The sequence below is a fragment of the Phyllopteryx taeniolatus genome, chromosome 16 (assembly GCF_024500385.1).
Source record: "Phyllopteryx taeniolatus isolate TA_2022b chromosome 16, UOR_Ptae_1.2, whole genome shotgun sequence".
Classification (NCBI taxonomy): Eukaryota; Metazoa; Chordata; class Actinopteri; order Syngnathiformes; family Syngnathidae; genus Phyllopteryx; species Phyllopteryx taeniolatus.
The window spans coordinates 3,674,936-3,701,043 of NC_084517.1; the positions used below are offsets into that span (position 1 = coordinate 3,674,936).

General features: G+C 43.8%; 2 protein-coding genes across 5 annotated transcripts in view; one reads left to right on the plus strand and one right to left on the minus strand.

The window, feature by feature from the left end:
• Positions 1-2,647, plus strand: part of tecpr1b (tectonin beta-propeller repeat containing 1b) — a 30,187-nt gene extending 27,540 nt beyond the window's left edge. The window contains exons 23-26 of the mRNA XM_061748755.1: positions 761-853; positions 933-1,039; positions 1,117-1,236; positions 1,530-2,647. Of these exons, the coding sequence (XP_061604739.1) occupies positions 761-853; positions 933-1,039; positions 1,117-1,236; positions 1,530-1,667 (458 nt within the window). The 3' untranslated portion in view covers positions 1,668-2,647. The remainder of the gene's footprint in view (positions 1-760; positions 854-932; positions 1,040-1,116; positions 1,237-1,529) is intronic.
• Positions 2,648-4,190: 1,543 nt separating this feature from the next.
• The window catches only part of lmtk2 (lemur tyrosine kinase 2), a 41,678-nt gene continuing 19,760 nt past the window's right edge, over positions 4,191-26,108 (minus strand). For 2 of the 4 annotated variants that reach the window (XM_061748742.1, XM_061748744.1), the window contains 7 exons: positions 21,864-21,994; positions 17,584-17,668; positions 16,927-17,048; positions 15,062-15,211; positions 11,458-14,368; positions 10,137-10,578; positions 4,191-8,225 (listed from right to left, as the gene is read on the minus strand). In XM_061748742.1, the coding sequence (XP_061604726.1) occupies positions 8,197-8,225; positions 10,137-10,578; positions 11,458-14,368; positions 15,062-15,211; positions 16,927-17,048; positions 17,584-17,668; positions 21,864-21,994 (3,870 nt within the window). In that variant the 3' untranslated portion in view covers positions 4,191-8,196. The remainder of the gene's footprint in view (positions 8,226-10,136; positions 10,579-11,457; positions 14,369-15,061; positions 15,212-16,926; positions 17,049-17,583; positions 17,669-21,863; positions 21,995-26,108) is intronic. The other 2 variants (XM_061748743.1, XM_061748745.1) reach the window with 2 other exon arrangements.

Here is a 26,108-nt window from a genome sequence, read left to right on the forward strand (position 1 = left end):
TGTCTGGAGTGGTGGTGAAGGCTGCCTTCCACTATCTTCTGAGCAGCCTTTACAATGCCTTCCTCTGCATGCTGGTGCCGAGGACACTCTCAACCGCACAACTGTAGGAGCTCCTCAAGACACCGCTCCCCAGTCCGGCACGTCCAGAGGAAGTAGAGACGTTGGTGTGCCTTCTTGAGCAGACAGCAAGTGTTTCGGCTCCAGGTGACGTCCTCCGAAAGGGGGACCCCAAGGTACTTGGAGCTGGAGGCCACTTCCACTGCTGCTCCTCAGATGTGCAGAGGGGGTGGAGGTCAAGTCTGTCCCTCCTGAAGGGCCACCACCATCTCCTTCATCTTTTTCACATTGATGCAAAGATTATCTTTGCAGCAGTTCAGATGTTCTACCTTCTCTCTTCACTCTGACTATCTGCCAGCGCTACTGGCCGATAGTCATTCAGACCTGTCACTGTGGAGGTCTCGAGTACGGGGATGATGGAAGGCGGTCGGTCTTTAGGCAGGCTGGGACAGGTGCTAAAAATGTCTGTTAGCACCTCTGCTAGCTGGTCAGTCTTTCGGTATTTGCCCTGGGATGTTGTCAGGACCTGCGGCCTTGCTGGGGTTGATCCTTTGCAGGATCTTCCTCGCATCTGGAAATTAGAAGATAAAACAATACTTCCTGCCATATTATTTCCCTCATAAAATAAAAATACAGGAATATTATGATTTACAGATGTATTTTGTTCTCAACGTTGCTGTATTATTAATTGTCGTTATTGCAGGAGAATGCTGGTACCACATCCCCGCTCCCTCACGGCAGACCTTGAGACAATTGTCTGTGGGCCGCACGTCCGTGTTTGCAGCGGATGAAAACCGTGAGTAGTAGGCAGGTGAACTTCAATAGATTAGAATTTCAAGCCTTTGAAAAACCAAACTCTTGCCGGATGAACCCAGGTAACCTGTGGTACAGACAGGGTCTGACTCCGAGCTACCCTCAAGGCTCCGCTTGGGAGCTCATCTCCAACAACGTCACCAAAGTCTCAGCGGGACCCCTGGACCAGGTCAGTAGCACCACACGGATCAACCTTACCGTATGTACTTCCATTCGAAGCCGAGTTGAATTCATTTATTTTTTCAGGTGTGGATGGTAGCCGACGGAATGGCGGGCTTCCCGGCGGAGACTCCTGGGGCTGTCTGTCACAGGCTGGGGGTTGGACCCATGCAGCCTAAAGGTCAATCGTGGGACTACGGTATAGGGGTGAGTCATGCCGTCACCTGTTCTCGCTCTCGCCGTCGCGCAGGTGCCCAAATATGAGGCAAAGTGTGCTCGCTTCAAGCGATTGAATTTGACTGTAAAACTGACAATGAAACATTATGCAGACTCAAACACAATAATGTTCAACAAAACCATATTTCATTTAACGCGGGTCCGCTAGCTCACTGCTAACATATAAAGCAATGTATCCCAATACTTTTTTTGGTCCATATTAATACTGCTGATTCATCGAAATTCGGTGCGTGCTGTGTGTTTTTGTTTCCTCTCCCCCGTAGGGAGGATGGGAGCACATTAGTGTGAGGGCCAACTCTGTGGAGGCCCCCCGCACAAAACACCTGCTCCCTGCCACCGGACCACCACCAGCACCCGGCCCGCCCCCCCTGCGGGTCAACGGGGCAGCGGTGGGTGTGTAAATGCGCCCTCTCCACCACACCTCTTGTTTGTGCCTGCCTCCACGTTGGGAACGTTCATAATTGATAATCATAATTCACCATCATTATCATCACACGGGCTGTGTTGAGAATCACCCCCCCCCCCCCCGCCACTATATAGTAAACTAAGTGGTACGGTTGGAATGTGTAGTGAGTATAGGGTATCCCCGAAATAATGCCCTCAGTATATCCCACTATGCATCTTGAAAGCTAGTGAGCAACTAATGGTCACTAGAAAAGCAATATATCCCATGATGCATTGCACCCATACAGAAAAAGCACCATATTTGACTATTTATTCCATATTTTTGTACTAGTATGCTCTTTGTCCTCACTAGTAAGACAATTCAGCACACTAGTAAAACAATTAGGCCCCAGATAGAACAATAGGCCCATGGTAGAACAACTGTCATAACATTGTTGTTTTTTTTTTCCCCACTACTAGTGCCACTTTTTAACCTTACTGGTAAACTACTGTGCTGCGCGAGTAACACCGTAGGTCCAACTAGTAGGCATGTGTCACACACGAGTAGTCTAGTAGGGACATGAGTGAATGATTGTTAACACAGCCTCAGTGATGTTTTTGTATTTATACAAGCGACTGACAAAAAAAAAAAAAAAAAGGAAAAATATGAATTATTGTGCACGTTTGCGTCTTTTTCTTCGTTTTGTCAACGGCTTGAATTCAAATGCAAAATATTCTGTCAACATCGATCGTTCAAGGGCTAAAGTACCGAAACATCCCAAATGTTCTTTTCTGTTTGTCATTTATGATGCGTTATTTTATTATTTTTGTACTGCATGCGCTTGTCTGTGTTTTCGTTTAGTTTTTTTGCCCCCACCCCCCAAGTCAAAAATGTGATATGAAGAGACTATATGTACAGTGAAATGATGAGATGGACTCATCTTCCTGGATTCTGCAATAATAATTCCAAGAATAATAAATAAATACAAATATGAGATCTTCCTGTTCGCGTCAAATGTATCAAAGACAACTTACGTGTTTATCTTGTGTTGGGGGCATTGCTGTAGAATATGAAATAAAAAGGAGTGAAAAAAATATTCCTAATGTGCATTTAAAAAAAATAATAATAATAATAAACCTTAATACACACTGTATGATCAATATTGTAAATTAACATTAGTTGTCATACTAGTGTACAATGTATGTTAACCACTGTAAAATGCGCGACTCGATTATTGTGATAATCAACTTCGTTCACCGCCGTGCCATGTTTGTCAACTGGAATCTGAACGTTTACTGCCAGGTGGGCATGTGAAAAAGGGTCCCGCCCAGGTTGTCTGTGAAATTCATATTTGCAAACCGCTGTCTTGACTAATAAGTGGCGATGTTGCATCGGTGTGGGTTGGAGATCACCGCTTTTCCGCGTAAAATAAGGATTAGGCAGTGAATCTCTTGCTTGTCACGTACGATTACAGAGGGAAAGAAATGCTATCACGTTGGAAGTCGGCAAAGTTTAGGCACCTCACACTCAGAGTATGTATATGTGCAAATTAATATATATATATATATATATATATTTTTATACAATCACAATCCCCACTGTATAGTATTTTTACATTTTAATTTTTTTTATACCTCCAAATAGCTTATTCAAATGACCGAATGCAGTTCTACACTACAATCAAAATAATAAACATGCCTTGTGTTTATTATTGTGGTTGTGTGTAACTATGTAATACATAATACATAAATGAATACCTAATAATCCAAATAGAGGTTTATATGGGTCATTTTCATAGAATTTGATCAATAACAATAAAGAGACGGCCCACTGAATTTCCTTTTGAAAATCAATTCATTTTACTGATAGGAGTATTTGAATTATTGGCAGTTGTTTTCTATCAGAAGGACATAATTGCTTCTAAGAAAAAAAAAAAAAAAAAAAAAAATCAAATTATTTTCAAACTTTTAATGCCAAAAGGTTGTTACCCTCAAGTGTCCGGAGTTTGTTATTGGCTGGCAACCAGTTCAGGGTGTACCGATGTCAGCTGTGATAGGCTCCAGCACACGCACGACCCGCGTGAGGAGAAGCGGTACGGAAAATGGATGCATGCGTTTTCCATGAAAACTTAACACCAATGCATTGTTAGTGTCTTCACGCACACTTTTTTTTTTTTTTGTTCTTTTACAGACATTTTCCATTCACACAATAGCAGACAGCAAAATAAATTATTGGTGAGAAAATCTGAATTTGTGAAAGTGTCTGAACTATTGCATGTCTTTACCGTTATTAAGATTGTATTAAGAGTTTGAGTAGTAGGATAATTTATGCACTTGTATCCGCAGTTTGAAGGGCAACGTGGAAATCCCCAAAATTTTAAATATGTTTTTGAAAATAAGACTTCAAGTTTGGCTGTTTGAGCATGAGTGACATTTACCCATATATTAAAAAAAAAAAAAAAAAAAGAAGCCCCTCCCCCACAAGGGTCTTTACAGTTACTGAGCAAATTATAGTGTTTGAATTGAACATAACACAGACCTTCAGTAGTTCATTTGCATTTATTTCCATATTAAACCGTGTAATTATAAACATCTCATTCAATGACACTAATGCATGATCAATGTGAAGTAAAAATATCACCACTTTTAAAATGGACACGTTTAAAACATATGCGTGACTCCATCATCATCGTCATCGTCATCGGCTTTGAACTGAACTACGATATGTTCACACAACGAAACCTCGTCCCCCGCAATGATAAAACATTTATACACATCAGTACAGTTTGTTTTACATGTAAAAGTGACATTTTGTCAAATGTGCAAGATGAAGCCAACGTCGACTCGTCCAGTCAAAGTCCTTAAATAAACCTTCAAGTTTGGGTGAGGCGCACGCAGGCGCCTGGGCTTTCGATGAAAAGGTTGAGGGGCAGGAGTGGCGTCGTCTACACAAAAAAGGACGTCAGAAAGACAAGTTCGGGGGGGGCGCTTACAACGCCATTTGTCAGTTTGTGATGCAGACTCCAGTCTCACACACACGCACAATGCAGACACGCAACCTCACTCTCTCACAACACGCACACTCAGCCCCCCACACATGCCCTCTAACACACGTACACACTGCTGTCTGAGGTTCTTTGGGTATGAAAATTAAATACAAATTTAAATAAAAAAAAAAACGAAAATGAAAAGACAACTGAAGTAAAGGAAAATAAATCAAAAACGGCAAAATAAATCACAACTAAATGAAATCAAAGGTCTTAGAAACGAAGGCAAAAGACAAGCGTCGTCGTCGATTCAGATCGTTTTCCTTCTGCGCTCCCGATCAGTTTCCACGACGACCGTTTCAACTCGTTTGTACAAATCCATTGCATGTTTTTTGGGGGTGATTTTTAACCTTTCTCCCTACGAACTTTCAAATGTCTTCATCGGGTCGTCTGAAAATAAATTATGGTAGCCACGTAAACCCAAGCAAGCAGCTTTTTTTTTTTTTTTTCTCCTCACAAGCCTCAAGAGGGACGATAACAAAACTAGTTTAGTGTTTGTCACTAGTTCATTTAATTGAACTCAAGTCAGCCGAGTAAGACAATTCAGTAAACTATTAGAAAATCTAGGCCCCTGGTAGAAAAGCCATTTCTTACTCGTTATGTTTTTCCCCACAACTCGTGCCACTTTTGGCCTCCTAGTACACAATTCAACTTTACTGGTCAACTAATAATAGGCACTAGTAATACTACTACAACCCCAATTCCAATGAAGTTGGGACATTGTGTTAAACAAATAAAAACAGAATACAATGATTTGCAAATCAGGTTCAACCTATATTTAATTGAATACTGTACAAAGACAAGATATTTCATGTTCAAACTGATCAACTTGATTGTTTTTAGCAAATAATCATTAACTTAGAATTTTATGGCTGCAACACGTTCCACGACATCAGTCTGTAAAGGATATCACCGCATGGGCTCAGGAACACTAAAGAAAACCGATGTCAGTAAATACAGTTCGGCGCTACATCCGGAAGTGCGACTTGAAACTCTACTATGCAAAGCAAAAGCCATTTATCAACACCACCCAGAAACGCCGCCGGCTTCTCTGGGCCCGAGCTCATCTAAGATGGACTGATGCAAAGTGGGAAAGTGTTCTGTGGTCCGACGAGTCCACATTTCAAATAGTTTTGGGAAATTGTGGACGTCGTGTCCTCCGGGCAAAAGAGGAAAAGAACCATCCGGACTGTCATGGACGCAAAGTTCAAAAGCCAGCATCTGTGATGGTATGGGGCTGTGTTAGTGCCAATGGCATGGGTAACTTACACATCTGTGAAGGCACCATTAATGTTGAACGGTACATACAGGTTTTGGAGAAACATATGCTGCCATCCAAGCAACATCTTTTTCCAGCAAGCCAATGCCAAACCACATTCTGCACGCGTTACAACAGCGTGGTTTCGTAGTAATAGAGTGCGGGTACTAGACTGGCCTGCCTGCAGTCCAGACCTGTCTCCCATTGAAAATGTGTGGCGCATTATGAAGCGTAAAATACGACAACGGAGACCCCGGACTGTTGAACAGGTTGATCAGTTTGAACATTAAATATCTTGTCTTTGTAGTGTATTCAATTAAATATAGATTGAACATGATTTGCAAATCATTGTATTGTTTTTTTATGCATGTTTATCACAACGTCCAAACTTCATTGGAATTGGGGTTGTACTACTGTACCCAAATTGTCCTACTAGTGCGCAGGAAGGTCACAGTAAGTCAGTCGTTAGACTAGTGTGCTGAATTGTCTTACTAGTGACGACAAAGAGCTTTTAGAAAAACTTTGGCATCCTAGGACATGTTACTGGTGAAGAACATTGTACTAAGTGACAACTGCATGCTACTAGTGACATTTGAAAATTGTACTAGTTAACATCTAGCGCTCCACAAGTAGTACTAGTTGCCCACAAACTAGTGCAGTGTTTTACCTCACTAGTAACAAGTAGCTCTATTACTGTGCTCTTGCCATTCTACTAGTGTGCAGAAATATCATAGTGGAATTGTCTTTCACTACATACTAGCACATGGACCTTAAAGGGGACATCAAGGATATTGAATAAATTGTATGTCACTAGTACAGTTTTGGCTCACTATTGATGTGGTTGTCCTACTAGTATGCCAAAGTTGTCCTCACTAGTAACACAATTTAGCACACAAGTGTAATAACCAGGGCATACTAGTAGAACAACTACATGTTAGTAGTGAGGCAAAACTGCACTAGTGGAACAACTGTCTTCCTTGTCAAATTTTTTTTTTTTTCTACCGTATGACATTTCGGCACACTAGTAGGGCAATTTTAGCAAACTAGTGGGACAACTACATGTCACTAGTAAGGCAACACGACTTGTGGCCATTTTGTTGATGCTCGTAGGGTCCACGCGGCTACTGGTGTGTGACATATACCTACTAGTTGTCTAGAAGTGCACCACAGTAGTTTACTAGGAAGGTTTAAATGCGTACTAGTCGGGCAAAAGTAGTGGAAAAAAGTTAAGTATGACACACTTGTACAACCAGGGGATTAGATGTTCTACTAGTGAGCTGAATTGTATTACTAGTGAGGACAAAGAGTGTACAAGGACTTTAAGGTGCTGGGTATCGAATCACTTTTATTCGACATCCAGTCCACGCGGAAAAAAACTAGGGACGTTCGATACCACTTTTTTTCCAGACCGATACCGGTATGCGTACTCACCAATACAGAGTACTGATACCACTAGTAATATTTCTATTAACACGACAGACGATTGTGAACAAAGACCGTTTTTTTCTTTCTTTCTGACGCACATGATCATTCACCCATGTGTCAAACGGACGCAGTATAGTGCCAACTACTGGCCAGGAGGACTTACTCATTATTTTTTTTTTTGCCTAAGTATCAGTGGCTTGTATCGGCACGCTTCACGAGTACCCGATACCTTGAAATAAGGCCGGGATAGGCCCGATACCGATACTTGGTATCGGTGCTCAACCATCCCTAGGAAAAAAGGTTACTAGTAAGACAGTTGTTCTTTCTACAGAAGAAAGAGTTGCTCTCCAAAGAGGAGATTTTGAACACACAAAAAAAAAAAAAAAAAATCAAAAATTAAAAGGAGAATGAGCAATGGCAGTGACAATGAAAGAAAAACACTTGATCAGTTCCCGATTAATTGAAAAAGCTTATTCCTATTTGGCTGTAGTGTCACAATGCATTCAAAAATATTTGCTTCTTGAGTCTTTTTTTGGGGGGGGTGACAAAGAAGTTGTCGGGAAAAAAACAGGAAGCAGCCAAACAAACGCTCGCGAGGAACGCACACTCGTGACGTCCTGCTCGGGACCGTTTCGTCGCCCCTCCCCCGAGTGGATTTGCACGTCTGCAGCCAGTTTGGGAATGGCCGTCAACCGCCTGGTGGCGGGTTTTTGTCTTGACTTCCAACCACCTTCTCCAGTTCTGCAACCGATCCCGCAAAAAGTGCAAGTGTTTGATAGTGTGATGACAACTAGTGGAGTGCCTCGGATGGGCGGGCTAGTCTTTTTCGCCGTCCTCACTGCTTCCTAATAGGGACACACACAAAAAACAGCCAATGACAATGCAAATTGTATTCATATATTCCCAACAATCTATTCTCTCCATTTTGTTGCATTTCTCTTGGCTGTAGCTTTTAGTACGTGTATGTGGATGTCTGATTTTATTTGTATTTTTTTTTTGTCCAATCAGATTTCGACCTTTATGCCCCTGGCAGGGTCACCCATGACAAACAGGTCCTAGGTGAGGGACCAGAAAAAAGCACGGCTCAAAGACCGCTAATGACGACGACAAACTATGGACTCAGTTTTCCCTTGCCCGGACGCGCGTCACCGGGGCCCCCCTCTGGAGGTGGGGCTCGAAGGCGAGCGCCTGCACCCATGGGGCCTGGCCGGGCACAGCCCGAAAGGGTAACGTGGGTCCCCCTTCCCATGGGCTCACCGCCTGTGGGAGGGGCCATAGGGGTCGGCTGCAGTGTGAGCTGGGCGGGGACCTTGGCGATCCGATCCCTGGCTACAGAAGCTGGCTCTAGGGACGTGGAATGCGACCACACTGGCAGGGAAGGAGCCCGAGCTGGTGTGCGAGGTCGAGAAGTTCCGACGAGATATAGTCAGACTCTCCTCTACACACGGCTTGTGCTCTAGTACCAGTCCTCTTGTGAGGGGTTGGACTCTCTTTCTCTCTGGAGTTGCCCACGGTGAAAGGCGCCTAGCAGGTGTGGGTATACTTATTGCCCCCCCGGCTCGGCGCCTGTACGTTGGGGTTCACCCCGGTGGACGAGAGGGTAGCCTCCCTCCGCCTTCGGGTGGAGGGACGGGTCCTGACTGTTTTTTTGTGTCTATGCACCAAACAGCAGTTCAGTTTTGGAGTCCCTGGAGGGGGTGCTGGAGAGCGCTCCCGCTGGGGACTCCATCGTTCTGCTGGGTGACTTCAATGCTCACGTGGGCAATGACAGTGAGACCTGGAAGGGCATGGTTGGGAGGAACGCCACCCCCCATTCAGAACCCGAGCAGTGTTCTGTTATTGGACTTCTGTGCTCATCACGGATTGTCCATAACGAACACCATGTTCAAGCATAAGGGTGTCCACACGTGCACTTGGCACCAGGACACCTTAGGTCGCAGTTCGATGATCGACTTTGTGGTCGTGTCATCGGACTTGCGGCCACGTCTTGGACACTCGGGTGATCACCACCCGGTGGTGAGTTGGCTCCGATGGTGGGGGAAGATGACAAGTCCGACGTGGCAGGCCCAAATGTATTGTGAGTGTCTGCTGGGAACGTCTGGCAGAATACCCCGTCAGAAGGAGTTTCAACTCCCACCTCCGACAGAACTTTGCTCAAGTTCCGAGTGGACCATGTTCCGTGCCTCCATTGCTGAGGCGGCCGACCGGAGCTGTGGCCGTAAGGTGGTCGGTGCCTGTCGTGGCGGCAATCCCCGAACCCGTTGGTGGACACCAACGGTGAGGGATGCCGTCAAGCTGAAGAAGGAGTCCTATCGGGCCTTTTTGGCCTGTGGGACTCCTGAGGCCATGGAGAAAGACTTCCGGACAGCTTCGAGGAAATTCTTGTCCACTATCTGGTGTCTCAGGAGGGGGAAGCAGTGCACCATCTACACTATGTATACTGTGCTTGTGTAGAGTGTGTATAGGCGACCTCATGTGGACAAATAGAGCACCTGCGCCTCTCTAAAGTATCACTTATTCCCACTGAAATGCATATGAAACTTAAATTCATACAAATAATACAATAAAATGGTCTCTACATTGCAGATTTGGTCTATTACGGGGGTAGGAATGTAACCCCCGCAATAAATGAGGGATTAGAGTATTTCTTTTTGTATTGTACGGATGGATTCTATAATTGTGACACGGTGGGGGATTTAAGAGGTGGATTAAGTCAGCTACGACACAGATTCTTAGCAGGTGTGTTGTCCACTAGCCTCCTTGCTCAATGTCAGAGTCGGTGAGGTGCGTCAGAGAGAAGCTAGCGATGCTGGCTGGTGAGATGGAGAAGCGTGAGTAGTTGGAGGAGCTTCCCCAGCTGGAAGCCGCCACTGCAACGGCCGGGGATGAGATGCGGGACGACGCTGAGCTCTTGGACGCTGCCACATCTTTGTGCGTTTTGGAGGGGAAGGCGGGTGCCGAGGGGAAGTCGTCGTCCCACTCAAAACCACCTCCTGGAGAAAATGGCCGCAATGGGCGATGAATGGAGGGCGTGTGTAGAGTCACGCACGTGTGGAGACGTTTACCTTCTTCGTCTGTGGAGCTCTCGGAGTTGGTGAAGCGGTTCAGGTAGCTGGAACTTGGCACCGGGCTGCTAAACTGTGGCGTGTGCGTGTTGGAGCCAGACGAGTGGTCACCCAGCTCCTTAGTGGGGGTGTCCTGAATCACAGCACATTGGATTTTAGTTTGGACGCCGTAAAAAGGTTAGCTGAGGAGTCACCTACATAATGCAATGTACACGGATGCCGTTCTCTTTAAACAAGGGGAAGCAGCATGTGGCACATGACTAAAGGTTATTTTGAAGGTGCTCGTCATATAAAGTCGACATACATTAAGGCTTCTGTTAAAAAAAAAAAAAAAAAAAAGTCATGAAAAGCCAACTCATTTTTTTTAATATTACAAAATATTAGACCATATCACTACAATGTACACAGATGTGTTTTCTTTACACAAGTGGAAGCAGCGTGTGTCTCACAAGGTTCTTTTTGAAGGTCCTGTAAAGAATTGGACGTTTGTAGTTACGAGGCGGCTCCTGTTTAGCGTAAAAAAAAAAAAACATACGCCATCGTCCCCACCCTCGCATTACTTTGTGTAAAATTTCTTGTAATAATAAAAACAAATGTAAACTGACTTTTGTTACTTACTTTTGTTTTCAGGCTTGTAAAATGGCTTAATTTTGTTGTCTCATATTATTGAATCAACTTCTTACGGTAATCTTGTCAACTTTATTCTTTTAAAATGTTTCTTTTTTTAAATCTGTACTATTGTAAAAGAATCAAGCACCATTACAACTTCAGTAAAATGACTGTAATGTCACTTTATTCTTGTAAAATTAAAAGGTAACTATAGTAATATGACTTTATTTTTGTAAGTTGTTTGTTCTAGTAATATTAGATCCTGGTAAAACTATAATTCCTCTTTCATCATTACACATAATGATTTGATTTTCTTTAGTCACCTAAAAAAGCAATGCTAAAAAAAGTGGATGGATGAACAACTCTAGTGTTGGAAAGCAAAGACAGAGAGACCAAAGTTTACCTGGTCAAAGAGGTAGACGGTGACATCATCAAAGAAGGAGACGGCTCTCCTGGTGGTCGTGGCCAAGGAGGCTGGAGCCCCAATGTTGAAGGTCGTAGGTTTCAATAAGCTCCTCAAATTCTTGGCGTCGCTATCGTCCGAGATGATGAGCGGCACGGCGTGCGCGCCTTCGTCCTCGCTGTCCGAGCTGGAGCTGTGCAGCTGGTAGGCATGGATGTCCTCGTCAGAGTCGTCGCTGTTTTCGTTCTCCTCGTCGGCGTCCACGCCGTCCTCTGGGCCGTCCCGCCGGCCCAGGTAACGGCCCTCCACGTCGGGCTCTTTTATCTTATGGGCCTCCCCGGCAAAGGTCCTGGTTAGCTTGGTGTGAACAGCGTCCTCGGGCAATGGAAGCGGACTGGTGGGGAAAGGGGGATCTGGCTCAGGAGACTCGGGTAGGTCGTTGAAAAAGTAAGATTTGTGTCTGTCGTGATTTGACCAGCTTTGAGTTTCTGTTAAAAATGTCTTGACGTCTGAATGCATCTCTGGAGATGGATCTAGTTCTTCTCTGATGTCACCCTGCACTTCTGGGGCAGCAGAAAAATCTTGCTGGGGTATTAAAGACTCAACAAAACTTTCCATCTGACTTTCCCGTACTGGGACCGCAACTTTGGTAGAGTTCTGCAGCGAAGAGACTTCGACGGAACCTTCCGCATTGGTATATTCAGCTTTCTTCTCTGGCTCTGATTCATTGTCTGAGAAGTAGGCGGAGTCTCTGTAATTACTACTCATGAGCGGTTCTTCGACAGGAATGACTTCAAGATGATCCTCACCAGGAGTGTCTGGCGTGCCGTCAGCTTCAGAGATGACAATTTCCGGAGGCACCAGATTTGTTGCAGTAGCAGTCTCGTCTGTATTGTTTTCCTTTTGAGCTACACACCCACCATTTTTCACAGGGGAGAGGTCTTTATTGTTGGGCTGAGAGTTCCACTCAGGAGACTCAAGGTTCTCCGTCTCATACCCACTGTCAGCTATCTTGTACGGAGGCTGGAGCTTGTGCTGGTCTCCGAGCCGGTGGATGTCCAGGGAGTCTAAAGAGTCTGGTGTCTCAGCAGAGTGGTCAACAGTTGGTAGAGTGATAGACATGCTGTCCTCTAGCAAGCTGTCCTGGCTAATCTGGTCCAAAGAAGGCCCGGAGACCAGCAGAGAGGATCTGCCGATAGGTTGTCCATTGGCATCTATAAATAATTCTTCGTGTTCTAACAGATTTGTTTCCATTTCCAAATCAGCGTCCTCAATGGGTTCACTCAACAGATCAACGCTCGTCAGATCGCCAACATGTCCACTGTCTGAAACCGATGCTTGGATGCGCGGCTTCTCAGTTATTTGACTTCCAATGAGTTCTTGAGCACTACTGTTTGAGGTTTCAATGTCACGGTCAAGGGTGAAGAGATTGGCATCCATGTACAATATGTCTGTAGTGGCACTTTCAGAGAATACGGGAATCTGATCTTCAGTCTGACTAATGATAATATCCAACATTTCTGAGGTCGAATGGAAATCAGAGTCTACGTCTCTGTCTGAGGGTGGGAGCAGAGTGAGGTCCTCAGTGGAAGAACTGTTACTAGCTGGCAGCTGGTTGCTTAATTCGTCTTCTGACACAACAGTAATGAAAGGCAATAGTGTTTCATTTTGTATCCGAAACGGGTTATGTTCCCCGAAGTTGGTGCTAGACGAGTCCAAAGGTCCCCGTCTCGGGGATGTGCTACTACATGCAGGTTTTAAATAAGTATCTGCTGTGTTTAAGCTGCCGTAGGCGTCCAGGTTGTCCCAAGAAGCCATCTTGAAGGTTTCCTCCGGTTCATGGATGACACCGGGTGATAGAAAATTCTGCTGTGGATTTAGAAACTGTGTGCCTTCTTTCATCAGGTCATGTTCCCTAAGAAACTGATAATTCTCAGCCAGTTTAGCAGTGTTCTGGATTCTCTTCATATCAGCACTGTCCTCCTCCTGAGTCCGGTGAGTGGCTTCTGAACAACTCCCTAAAAAAGAATCCCGCGCATTCATGTCCTGCACATCCAAAGGAATATTTAGACAAAAAGGGTTCCCGTTGCGCTCTGGAAGCGCCGCAAAATCTTGTCTCCAAGATACAGAGTCCTCCTGCTTGGACTCTCCCTCTGTGAAAATATTAGTGTGGTATGGACTGTCATTTTCAAGAGATGACCAGATGTGACTGTCTGGTAAATAAGAATCCTTGGAATCGATACTGTGGTGAAAAAAGTCGGCGTCCGTGCTCGATTCATCCAAACGAACATCTTGGAGAACAACAAAGTCTTGTTGGCTTGAATTGAAGCCTGTCTTTTGAGCGCCATCTTGTCCAATATGACTTTCTCCTGCTTGGTCTTCAAGCTGTATGTAGTAACCATTGCCATTAGCTGGCTTCTGGGCATCGAACACTGGCACTATTCCAGGTATTCCAGACGGAGTGTTCCCACCACCACCAGCAGCTGATGATCTGGCGATAGGATCTGGGAAATGGGCCTGGATGTCTTCAGTGGAAACGGGAAAGAACATGCTATGGTAGTTCACTGATGTGTCCATGCCTGGGTGAGAATGGCTGCTGTCATAGTGGTCGTGCTTGGCTGCCTCCCAAATGTATTCAAAACTGAGTCCTTTGCTGGTTTCAGTGACGGTCAGGACTTCATCGATGTCCTGCTGCAGCGCATCGTCCGCAAACTGCTCCAGGATTGGGAAGGATGAGTGGCTAACAGTCTGCCGTGTCAAAACGCTTGGCTTGAGAGCGTCCCAGCGCTGCTCAAAGTCTTCTTCTATGTCCCTTTGGCCTTGCATGCGCAGGTAGATGAGTAAACGGTGAACTTCCTCTGCTGTCGCACGCTTGTCAGGGGAGAGCCAGCAGAACTGCAGGACCTCAAACCTACAAGAAAAAAAACATAGCTACTTTTAAGGCTAAATGTCTCTAACAAGGAGCTGAACAGTAGAAGTCAGAGTGTCTTCAAAATGTTGCAACAGACATACAGAGAGACTGGAAGAGTCACAGAAAGGCATATTGGGCTTGGCTAAATGGCACCGCGTGATGCACTGATTGAGTCTGGCATGAGTTGCAACTTCCGCACTGTATAAGAACTTGAGGACCTTCATTCGCGTCAGCGGTTAGCTAGTGCAATTGCGACAGTCAGTTGGCTAGCTAGCCATGCTTACACCTTGAAAATATCTTCTCTTTGGTTAGTCTGCTGGTGTGGCCACTTAAGAGCACTTTGTTGTTGGCTTGGAGTACGCACATGTCATGCAGAGAAAGACAGAAGAGTGAGACGGGGGGGGGCAAATAAAAATAAAAAGTTGCGGCCACGTCTTGGACACACCAGTGTGTGCACAGGAGCTTTGCGCTGAAATGGCCGCTTTAGAGTGCATCGTTGTGGTTGTTGTGGAAAGAGCCCCGCAACGACCCAGTGGGATATGCTCCAGCCACCGGAGGCTTTAAGTGAATCTATTTACACAGCTCAAACATGTAGTTCTGTGTAAGCTTAAGAGAGATGCTAGGCGAAGTAGCATCCGCTTTCCCAGGCTAGTTTACTATTGATTGATTCAGAATCATTTTGGAAAAACTCACCATCTCTCAGAATAAGGAAGCTCCAGTTGCGGCTTGAAGAGTTTGACTTGTTGCTCCTTGATCACATGATTGAGAATCTCCCGGTCAGACAGATGTGGGTATGGTTGACCAGCATTCTCAAAAAGCTCCCACAAGGTGACCCCCAAGGCCCTATGATTCAAAACATTAATAAATAAAACAATTAAAATGTTGTAGGGTATCAAACAGTGAGGAAGTAAGCAAACAACTAGCATTTGGTGACCCTAATGGTGGTATTTTCACAACATTCGTGTTAGGAGCGGGCACAGTTGGCACAGAGTGGATTACAGAGCAAACATAACCCCACTCTTTCGTAATACTGCCAACTAAAGAGTGGCAAAATACCCAACTTTTCTGCTAATAGACCTCTGACACGAAACATGAAGCTTCTCCGTGTGGGCTAAAAATACAGCATTTCCAATAGCAGGTGCCAAACTTAAGCCATTACCTAATGAAGAGGAAATTAAGCCTTTAGAGAGGTGGACATTTTGAATTTCAGCATGTCTTTATTCAGACTGTAATGTGGCTCCTGTAACAAGAAGGACCTTGCGTAACGCTGCAATTTATGACCGGGAAGCATTTGGCCAAGCAGCAGTGCAGCCGGCGAGACAGTCTACACATTAAGAGTTAATTACACGGTGCCTCATCGGTGGCAGACGAGACTGCGATTTGCGGGGGTCACCTCTTTATAGACTGTTTCAAGCAGATGCGCACATCTGATAAACCTAATGTTACACTTCTGTATACAGTATGCAATGAGATAATGTGACAGAATGAGCCTCCATTGAGGTGTCAATGCTAAACAATTTGATGAGCAAGTAAGGGTGTCCTTGGTCTAAGCTGTTTGTAACCTCGGAATGCCACAATTGCAGGAAATATTTAAAGGAAAAATGATTTGACTCCATATAAATATTTATTTAATAATAAACACTCAAATGAACATACAAACTCCACGCAGGCGCCTTCTTTTGCCTCGTGACCACAAATTCTCATGCTGCAGCACAAACTAGTTCATTATTCTAAATGTCAAAATGACTGTAAATATTTATATGAAAGACAGTTTTTGTCCATAAATATGAAAGAATCATTTGAAAACATATACATATACACACACACACACATATATATATATATATATATAAGTTACATAAAAGTAAAAAATTATAAAGATGAAACTGTTCAAAAGGCAATGCTCGAAGTCTTTAAAGGTGTAACTGAGTCTAACCTTTCAAAAACGTCAGATAAACTAAAAAACTGCGCCAAAAGGTGGCGCTTCAAGGTCCTATTTGAAAAAATATGTCATGTTTGAGACTGCGGTTATATGGCACATGGGCAGAGAGAGCCAGAGTTAATTACAAGCATTGGCTTTGGAAGGAGGAAGTGATATGAAAAAAAAAAGTTTTTGCGGCTATTTTCCAAATGTAACTAAAATTGTAATCATGGAAATTTCTGAAAGCAACTCATTTTATTATACATTTTCTCCTGTAATGGATAACAATCACGTAATCATAATTACAGTAAATCAATTGTAAAAGCCTTCCAGGCCATAAATCTGAAACAATCAAACGAAAACCAGGAAATATGGCTGTAACTGAGTGTGACTTCTTGTGCCGCGTTAAGGACATGTCTTCATGTCATGCGCCTTTCAAAACCTCAAAATGTTTGTCAGGGCCGTCACAAACTGAGGACCTCTCGTATAAATGGTAACAGATTGAAGAACTGAAGAACATCGATGTCATTCTTTTTCCTCTTACTTTCTCACGAGGTCTTTTGATTTGATTGCGGCACTGTCACAGTACAATTCCTGAAGGGCACGGGGGTGGAGCTACAGTATAGTCTATACGCACCAAACATTGCTGGGCTTGGTATGCTCCAAAGTGATCACACCTCCATGGCGCTCGCCCACCAGCTCGGGAGCCAACCAGCGAAGGGGCGCAAATACATCGTCCTCTGTGATGATATAATCCTCCTATGATGACAAAAGAAAAAAGGTCAGAGGAAGATATTACAAACGGTGCACCAAAAAGGGGAAGAAACAATTGTACCAGCAAAAGAATTTGTTTTGCGCCTACAAAAATGATTTATGCTCTGATGAAGTCAGGCCACGCACGCTCGCTCGCTTTGACTCAACCAACCTCTACAGAAATAGCACCAGTGAGTGACCTTATCTTATGAGTATTAAATTCAAAGTGACAGATCAGCAGAATTTAAGGAACGCTGCCGACAGGAGGGCCTTGGCGCGCTTAGTTAGCGCAGCTTGTCACGTCACAAGAGAATTGTACAGTTTCATGTCAAAGCAAACACCTGCATTTTTTTTCAATCCTTTTTTTTAAACAGCAGTAGAATGTCTTTGTCAGGAGGTATGTTTCTCACTGGGACTGCAATGAAACAGCCACTGTATCATTAAACACAAGGTCACAGAATACTTTACACACATTTTTTAAGAGCCAACACAAAAAAGGGGAACTTTGTCAAATTATTGGAAAGATTGCATTTCTGCTTACTTTGTATGCATAGGGCCCAATTCCATAGTCTCCAATTTTGACAGTAAGATCTGCCGTCAGGTAGCAGTTCCTCAGGGCTAAATCACTGAAAAAGAAACATGACAGTTACAATTGCTCTGCAGTGAGATCCCCCCCCCCCCCCCCCCAACCAAACACAAAATGGGCGGCAGGTGAATTTTTATCGAGTCCTCAAATGTCACAGTAAAACGCTGTAAGCCATTCTTTTTAATCAAGTAAACCCTGTTATATGTTTTTTTATTTTTTAATAACGGTACGGCAAAACAATGTTTGCTAATACATTTGTGTTCTGGGAAGAAAACACGTTTCTAATTTGGGACTTGATCTGAAAACGTTTGGGAAAACCCGTCTGCGGCGTGCGTAGATATTGTGGAACTACAGCATTGGCTTTGGAGCTTTTTCAGTATTGAAATACAGTGGTGCCTTGAAATAAAGGTCCCCTGACATGAGACTTTTTATAGATACATTTGAGATATGAGCACTGTATTGTGGCAGTGAACTCATTCACAAGCATAAATTTGGCAGATGGTGAACAATAAAAAAAATAAATAAAAATTATTAAAAAAAACAAAATTAAAAAAAAAGCCAACTGGTTTTTATTGCTACATTGTGTACATCAAACATCCACAAAGCTTTGGTTTAGATCATTTCGCTTATTGCTAACAAAACTGCAAAATGGTGCAGATGGGATAACGAATAGCATGGGTTTTGTGGTTTCATAACCTTTTAAGCGAAGGATGTTTGAACACAAATGGGGCAGCAACGCATGGAGACAGAAAATATATTCGCAGGCATATATTCTTTATCTTTTGCAAAAAAAAAAAAAAAAAAAAAACACCTCACGTTGCAGCTGACTGAGTTGTGAAACTCTTTCTTCGTGTCTCTGTATTATACTGCCACCAGGTGGCTGAGGCACGCACACCAGAAAGGAGCAGCACGATGACCATTGAATTGATGCCAAAGATGTAGCGAAAACGTTAATTCTTTATCGTCTAATTATGTCATGACTATAAAGTACAATTGAGTGCTATTTTTCAAAACAAAACAAAAAAAAAACCTACTAATTATTTTTTGCTTAAGAGGCTGGAATGGATTAATGGCCTTTCTATTCATTTCAATGGCGAACGAATTTAACTCAAAACACTGTACGTAGGTTTTGTTTGCACATTAACGTCACAGATATAAAACGAAGGGTCAGAAGGCTAATGGCAGTTCTTCGCCCTGCACAGGTTCTATTCCTGACTCATGCATACAGTAGCCAGGATATTGTTTCTTGAGGGAAATACAGCCCATGCAAAATATTTGTGTTTTTACCAGGAGATGGCGTACCACACTCTGTTTCCCAATGAGTTAAGTAAATCAACATGTGTTCTACTTAATTCACAGTGAAACCCTCATGATGAGGCACTGAGTGGTTCACCTTCGAATATGCTGCTTATTTTCTTTGCCCAAGATGAAAATGCTGCTCCCACCCAATGACAAACACTGCTGACCCAAGTGTTTTTGTGTGCACATGGCTGGCCTAGCGTCAAAGCCGGTGAAACCTCTGGAAGACAAATGGTTATTTATTTTAAACCCTCTTGTCCGCAGCCCTCTCTAGTTGGCCGTGTGCCCGATACTGGGAAACAGGCCATAAAATTTAACCCTACAAGGCCAGTTGGTGGCTCACATATTAGCACGCTTCAGAGTCATTTCTCCAATTTAACGCTACTAATATGTTCAATGTATATTATATTATTCTTTTAGAAAGCCCACAGAGTGGATCGCAACTTGCTACACTCAATGAAGTCTTATTTACAGCGCAGCAAGGACAGTAAAAACAGTCGCTGCCGTCTAAACATTTTCGGGATTTCAAACTCAACTGTGACAGCCTGAGAGAAATCCCTTTGAGTTGTAACAAGGATTTAATAGACAACTTCCAAAATCTGGCTATCCCTTTACACGCAAAGAGCAGAATCATCATAAGCCTCTGGCAGCAGACAGCTGACACTGTGGCAATGCATCGGAGCGGTGTAATTGGAACCCCTGGAGCTTATTCCGAGCATGCAAATAGAGCTGATGAACTGAGCGTCCTATGTTACCCTGAGCTGCACTTTGCCGACAACACCCCGCCTCCCGACCCGTACTGCTGCTTGCGAGCAGCCAGGCATCCAATGCGCGCTGTGGTAAAAAAACGTCAATGAAACGCCGCCTCTCTGCCACGCAAACCTTTTTTGGAAAACACTGGTATGCCTCAGAGTGGTTTGACAGCAAGCACTAGAACAGTTTAACATTGTACTGTGAAGCCGCTGTCATATTCGTTCTCAATGGATCCATAATAGTAAAGCGCATACATGAATTTACTATTGTAACACACGCCAAGAATTCTTCTAACAAACATTCTGTTGTGTTTATACAAGAGTTGATTATTCTAAAACTTTACACAAAGTGTAGCATCCATAAACGGAAAAAATGTAAGCAATTTTCAAATTTCATTTCAAATGTAATAACTCTCATTTAACCATAAGAATGAGGATCAATATTAAATTTAAAATGTTATTTTAATTGTTTTTTTTTTGGTTTTTTTTAAAAGAATTTTTATTTGATTGTTTGTGGTCCCCCTTAGTCAGATCTCCATTACAATAAAAAGCAAAACACAAATTACAAGTTAGTCCAGTACTTTTGAGTTGTTCATTTTGTCTGTGGAATTTTAAAGACATTTGAACATCAGATGCAAGGAGGATTTTACTATAGGGCCTGAATTTTGGAAATTCTAACCGCAGTATGTCTGCAGCTATTCTACCGATTATCCCATCAATTAATCAGATATAAATTTGTTTTGCATTATTCAACACGATAATGTGCATGTGAGGCACAGGTATTTTTGTCCACTTGGGATCGCCGTTCTACTGTAGTATCTGTTACTTTGACCGCATAGGGCTTTAAAAGGTGGGGCCTGGCCTGGTGCGTGACCTGGGGGTCAGTGAATGGGAGTGTAGAGATGACGTCACGGATAATAGGAATATTCCATACTAATTTCATGCCAGGATTTCGGAGTTTAAATTAGTTCGTGAGCTTTCCAATTAAGAGCACTTTGCGGTGTATTTCAGGCGCATTTAAGTTTTATTGGCACAAAGTTCATGACAGTGGGAAACCGCAATTATTATGCCTTCCTCAATTGTGAGTTCGCATCTTTCCGGTGTCTACATTCGTCCTCAAGCTAACACGAACGCCGCACTTCTAACGCTTGATGAATAAGTAAACAAAAAAAACACTAAGACTGACCCCTCATCAATTTGACAATTGTGCAAAAAGATGCGCAATCCTCTCACACTTAGAGCAGTTCGAATGACGAATATTGGAATAGTCCGGTGCAACAACCATTGTGCAAAGGGCGCCGAGACTTCAAGTGAGTAGTGCGATAATCTGGGACAATGTTGATTGTGCAAATGTTGCAGATATTGCAAAGAGAAACTAGCAGTAAAGTTAGAAAAACAGTTCACCGCTAACGACTCTAAACCAGTCTGGTATGCATTACAATCGCTAACCAATTACAAGCGACCAAGCCCCCTAGCTGAGACCAATAAAAGACTAGCCGACAACTTGAACTCCTTCTACTGCACATTTGAAAAGGACACTTTCACACCCCACACCCAGCCAACCGCACCACAATCACACCTCTGACTTCTGCGTGGACCATCCACGAACAGGATGTGAGACGCATCTCCAAACAACAAAAGATCAACAAAGCGGCAGGCCCAGACCTTGTCTCCCCATCCTGCCTCAAAGTCTGCGCGGACCAGCCCGCTCCAGTCTTCACACAGATCTTCACTAGATCTCTGTATCTGTATGAAGTACCATCCTGTATCGAACGCTCCACCATCATCCCTTTCCCCAAGAAACCTGAAATCTCGGCTCTGAATGACTACAGGACTGTCGCCCTGACATCTGTGGTGACATCTGAAGTCCTTTGAACCCCTCGTGCTGGACCACCTCAAGAGCGTCACAGGTTCCCCCGCTGCACCCCCTGCAGTTTGCCTACCGAGCAAACAGGTCTGCAGATGATGCAGTCAACATGGGACTGCACGTCGTCCTAGAACACCTCAATGGCGCAGGGACCTATGTGAGGTTGTCATCAAAATGTCACACAGTTTCTGTCCTCACTGGAAAAAAAAAAAAAAGGCGTACTGCTTTGAATGGGATGCACCCTGCCAGAGGCGAGGTAGGATGAGCAAGGCAGAAACCAACCCGGTTTCTTTGCTATTGCAGGTTTGGAGTCCTACCTGTGCAGGAAGTTGTATTTGTGAAGGTGAGTGAGACCGGCAGCGATTTCGCAGGCCATCCTTTGCAGCTGCAGTATCTCAGCACTTCTGAATGTCCAGTCCTGCTGAGACAAATAGCCTCGCAAATCCCCCTGTAAACACACACAGAGTCAATATATTAAACATTCTTAAGACAGTGGCCTATGTCATTTCTTGACCTAAATAAATAAAATCTTTATATATATATTTTTTTTTTTTGCCTAAATCATCTCATGATGTTGGCCAACTCTGCTAAAATTGCCTACATCCTCAGTTGAATAGACCATGCAATTCCACTCCTAAAATGAAATTATTAGAACTATAATATATTCAATATTTGGTTCAACTTTTGTGTTTTCTAAAAAAAAAAAAAAACAAAGAAAAAAAATGGAAAAATTACTTATTTTAGAAAGCTGATTCTGTGACTCTGTTTTGCTAATCGAGATCTTGTGAAACAAAAGAACAAAACGACAACCACAAAATAAAATGAGTTCCCCCCCCCCCCCCCCCCTTGTTTGTATTTGCAATGTGTCCAAGAAATCTAGATATAGTATAACCTTCATTGGGATGGGTTTATTAATTCTTGTCAATACTGTAATACTATTATTTACTGAACTGTCGGTCAGTATTTTTCAAAGCATGTAATGAAGCTTCCCCTTTAGCAAGTAATTCAAACAATGATTTACATTACAACTATGACGACAAGTAACAATTATCTTAATAATCAATAAATGTTTTTGATTAATCGATGAATTGGATTTAAAAAAAAAACAACTAAAATTTACATTCCTTTTCAAATTTGAAAATTTGAAAATGAAGACCCAGGGCGGTCCACAGCCCAACCGAAGCGCCCTGACCAGTCCCAAAGGGACAGCACGGGCAACGAACCACCGCCCCCCCCCCACGCCCAAACCTCCCACCCAGGGGGTCCCACCGCCCACATCACCCCCACCACCCCCTGAGAGCATGGGGGCCCCAGCCACCAACAGGGTCCAACGCAGGAGCTAGCCGTCACCCGAAAACAGTCATAGCCTGCCGAAACCGAGCCCATGGGGGCGCTCAGGCCCCAGGAGTCAAGCCAAGACAAACGTGAATACCCACCACCCACCCTATTACTTTGGTCCCCAGGTCCCTGACTGGCAACCATTATCCGTGTACGGTGATTGTGTGTGGTAGGGTGTCTGGAGACAGTCACAGAGCAATGATGACACACAATGTTTCTGTCATCAAAAATAAAAAATACCATCATTACCAGAGAACTAGTAACCCTTCATTGCTCAGTGACTGTTTTTCTCACTGTCTTTCTCAAAAGTGTTCTATGTCAATTGACTGTCTGTTGTCGTACTAGAGCGGCCACCCCATCACAGCTCGGGCCAGTCCCCCATGGGACCCTGAATGAGATGTTCACAATGTTTCTGTCATCAACTGCTGTTGATACCCTTGGCCGACCTATTCGATGTTTGTTGCTCAGTAAACCAGTAGTTTTTCTTTTTCAGGACATTCCAAAGTGTTGTATTGGCTATCTCCAGTTTGTGCAATAGCTCTGATCGATTTTCTCTCTTCTCACAGCTTCAAAATAGTTTGCTTTTCTCCCATAGCTCTCTCATCTTCGTATTTGCTTAACAGCAAATGCAGTTTTCTCAGGTAAAACCCAAAGCCAAAAACAAGCACTATCTAATGTTTATGCAATCAATCTAAAAGGCAAAACCGGAGTAACTAGAAAACACCCATCAGTCACATGTTCCAATACTTTTATTTACTTGAAAAGTGGGTGGCTTCAAACAAAAGGTGCACTGTCCTGAGTTGTTTAAAACATCTAGATGTAAATACCATGAAATAAAAGCTGGAATTCTGAACTTTTGTCTCAATCATCTCATCTCTTGTCTCATATTCATCTTTTGATCTGAAACCCAAATGTGTTCAGTATACAACAAAAACAAATACTTCCAATAGTTTTGGAGGGGACTCTATGTCTATAGTATGTTATTTGCGAAGTTTGAACATTTTCTTAACTAGAGTATTCCTGACCTTAGTTTGTGAGTCTATTTGTACTCTTAATTCTCGTTTCCCTCCCTCCTCTCAACTCTTCGTGCGCTGTATGTAAATTTGGGCACATTTGGGGGTTGGCTGTAGCGTTGTCGAAGTGGTTCTTTGGGGCTGCTTCATGTCGTCGGGTGGTTTGTGTGTGCAGGTTTTGGCTTGGCTTCCTGTTTTGGGCTTGTATGTTGTCTGTGGATAGAGAACAGCTAAGTAAAGCTCAACAAAATGAGGGTACTATGTCTCCTTGCTTTTCTCTGGTGGACAAAACTACCGGGGGAAAGTCTGTATTGTATCTCATTGAGGAGTGTGTTTTAATGCGCCACTGGTCTCCTGGTGGTAGCTTCACACCGTGCGCCGAATAGTGGGGTCACAGGCCTTTTGTTCCCAGGTACCAGTTTAGCTCATGACCATCATATGTCTGGCCACCTAGGAATTAAAAAAACATATTGTGTTCTCCGTTATTTCTTTTGGCCAGGACTTAGATCAGAAGTAGTGAAATTCGTTCATGCCACATTTGTCAGATCTCAGGTAAACCGAATCAGGTGATTCCTGCACCACAGAGACCTGAACGTGACAGTCCTGTCAGACAGCTCCGTGGCCGACTACAAGAGCGGCGACTACCTTTGCGGCAGCTCGGCGCCCTTCTTGCACTCCCGCCACACCGGCACCTTCAGCGGGCCGTCTGTGTAGCAGCCCCAAAAAAACACTGGACTTCCAGGTGTAGTGTTGAACCACTGCCAAGTCCACCGCATCCCCGGCATCATCTGCCAGTGGTTCAGCGACATCACTGGCGCAGACCTGGTCACCATGGAGACCTACAAGCCGGCGCTCCCTAAGCTTGGAAAGTCCCTAAAGTTGGATCCATGTCGAAGCTCAGATGCCCTCAGCAAGACTGTCAGGACCAGAGACTCACTATCCCGCTCTTATTGAATCAAACATCTATTAGGGAATATACCTTTTATATATACCTTAAATACCTTTCTCCCTCTGAAGTTTTAATAAACAGTCTAAACTGTGTTACTTGGTGGCCCTGGCCTTACTTGGGAGTGGGAAGAATCAGATCAGGTTCTGGGTTTCCCCTAGACACGGAACGTAACACCAGGTAGTTCTTGGGCGATACACTGTGCAGAAGCTGCCACATGGTGGCAGTAAATTATCAAGTTCCTGTCTACTCACTTCTACTGTGAGTGAACAGAACTCTCGTGAAACTTTATTTTATTTAGTGAGGGTCTATCTGGAAATAAGATAAAGAACTTTGAACCAGCACACAACAAATACACGTGAGCTATTAAATCGGTCTCATGTTGCATTTAACATATTAGCTCAGCAGATGGCCCATTGCAGGAGTTTTCAAAGTTGATCTGAGGTACTGTGTGTACTGTACCTCCATTGAGATCAAAAGATTACACCGGTCTTTGTGGTTGGACTGGTTCCTGGGGTACTTACTGTGCACTGACAGTTTACAAACCACAGCGGCTTGGGAATGTCAGTGACACCTGTGACGATCATTCAATGCCGAGAGAGTAGATAATCGTTTTGACTTTCTTTCTTGACTTTTAACACTGTAATATATTGAAGTGCATCACAACAATGCACTCCAATTTGAGGGTAGGATTGTGTGTGTGGTGAAGGAGATTAGTAAGCAGTACAAAGCTCCCTGAGGAATGAGTTAAGAACATACTGAGAACACACTGTTCATGCCGCAGTCATGAGGTACTTTAGTTACGAATGTCTAATCGCGTCCCGTTACCGAGAGCGCACTCTGGGTTGGTGCATGTGCGCATTTACGAGGGGGTTCCCTCTCAGTGTCATCCCTCTTTTGGAATACAGGAAGCATCGGGGAATGAGATCAGTCAGCGGATCACAACACAGTCCCAGATAGTCAGCACGTACGTGAACATGTCCTGGAGCACATTGAGGGGTGTTAAGTACTCCTGTTCTCGGTCTCGCAAGCTGGCTTTTTCCACCATGTGTGTAAATTCCGCACAGATGCACATGGTCAAATGTGTGTCATACATTTTGGATGAGTTGGTTTGCCAAGGCGTAGTCACACACCCCCTGTTCAAATGGCAGGTTTTTGTGATGTGAAAAAAACTAAACCGTGATACAGCCTTTCAAAACCTTTCCCGCACCATTAATGTGACCTATAACGTGTTCAACTCAGTTGAAAAAAGTATCGAATTAACC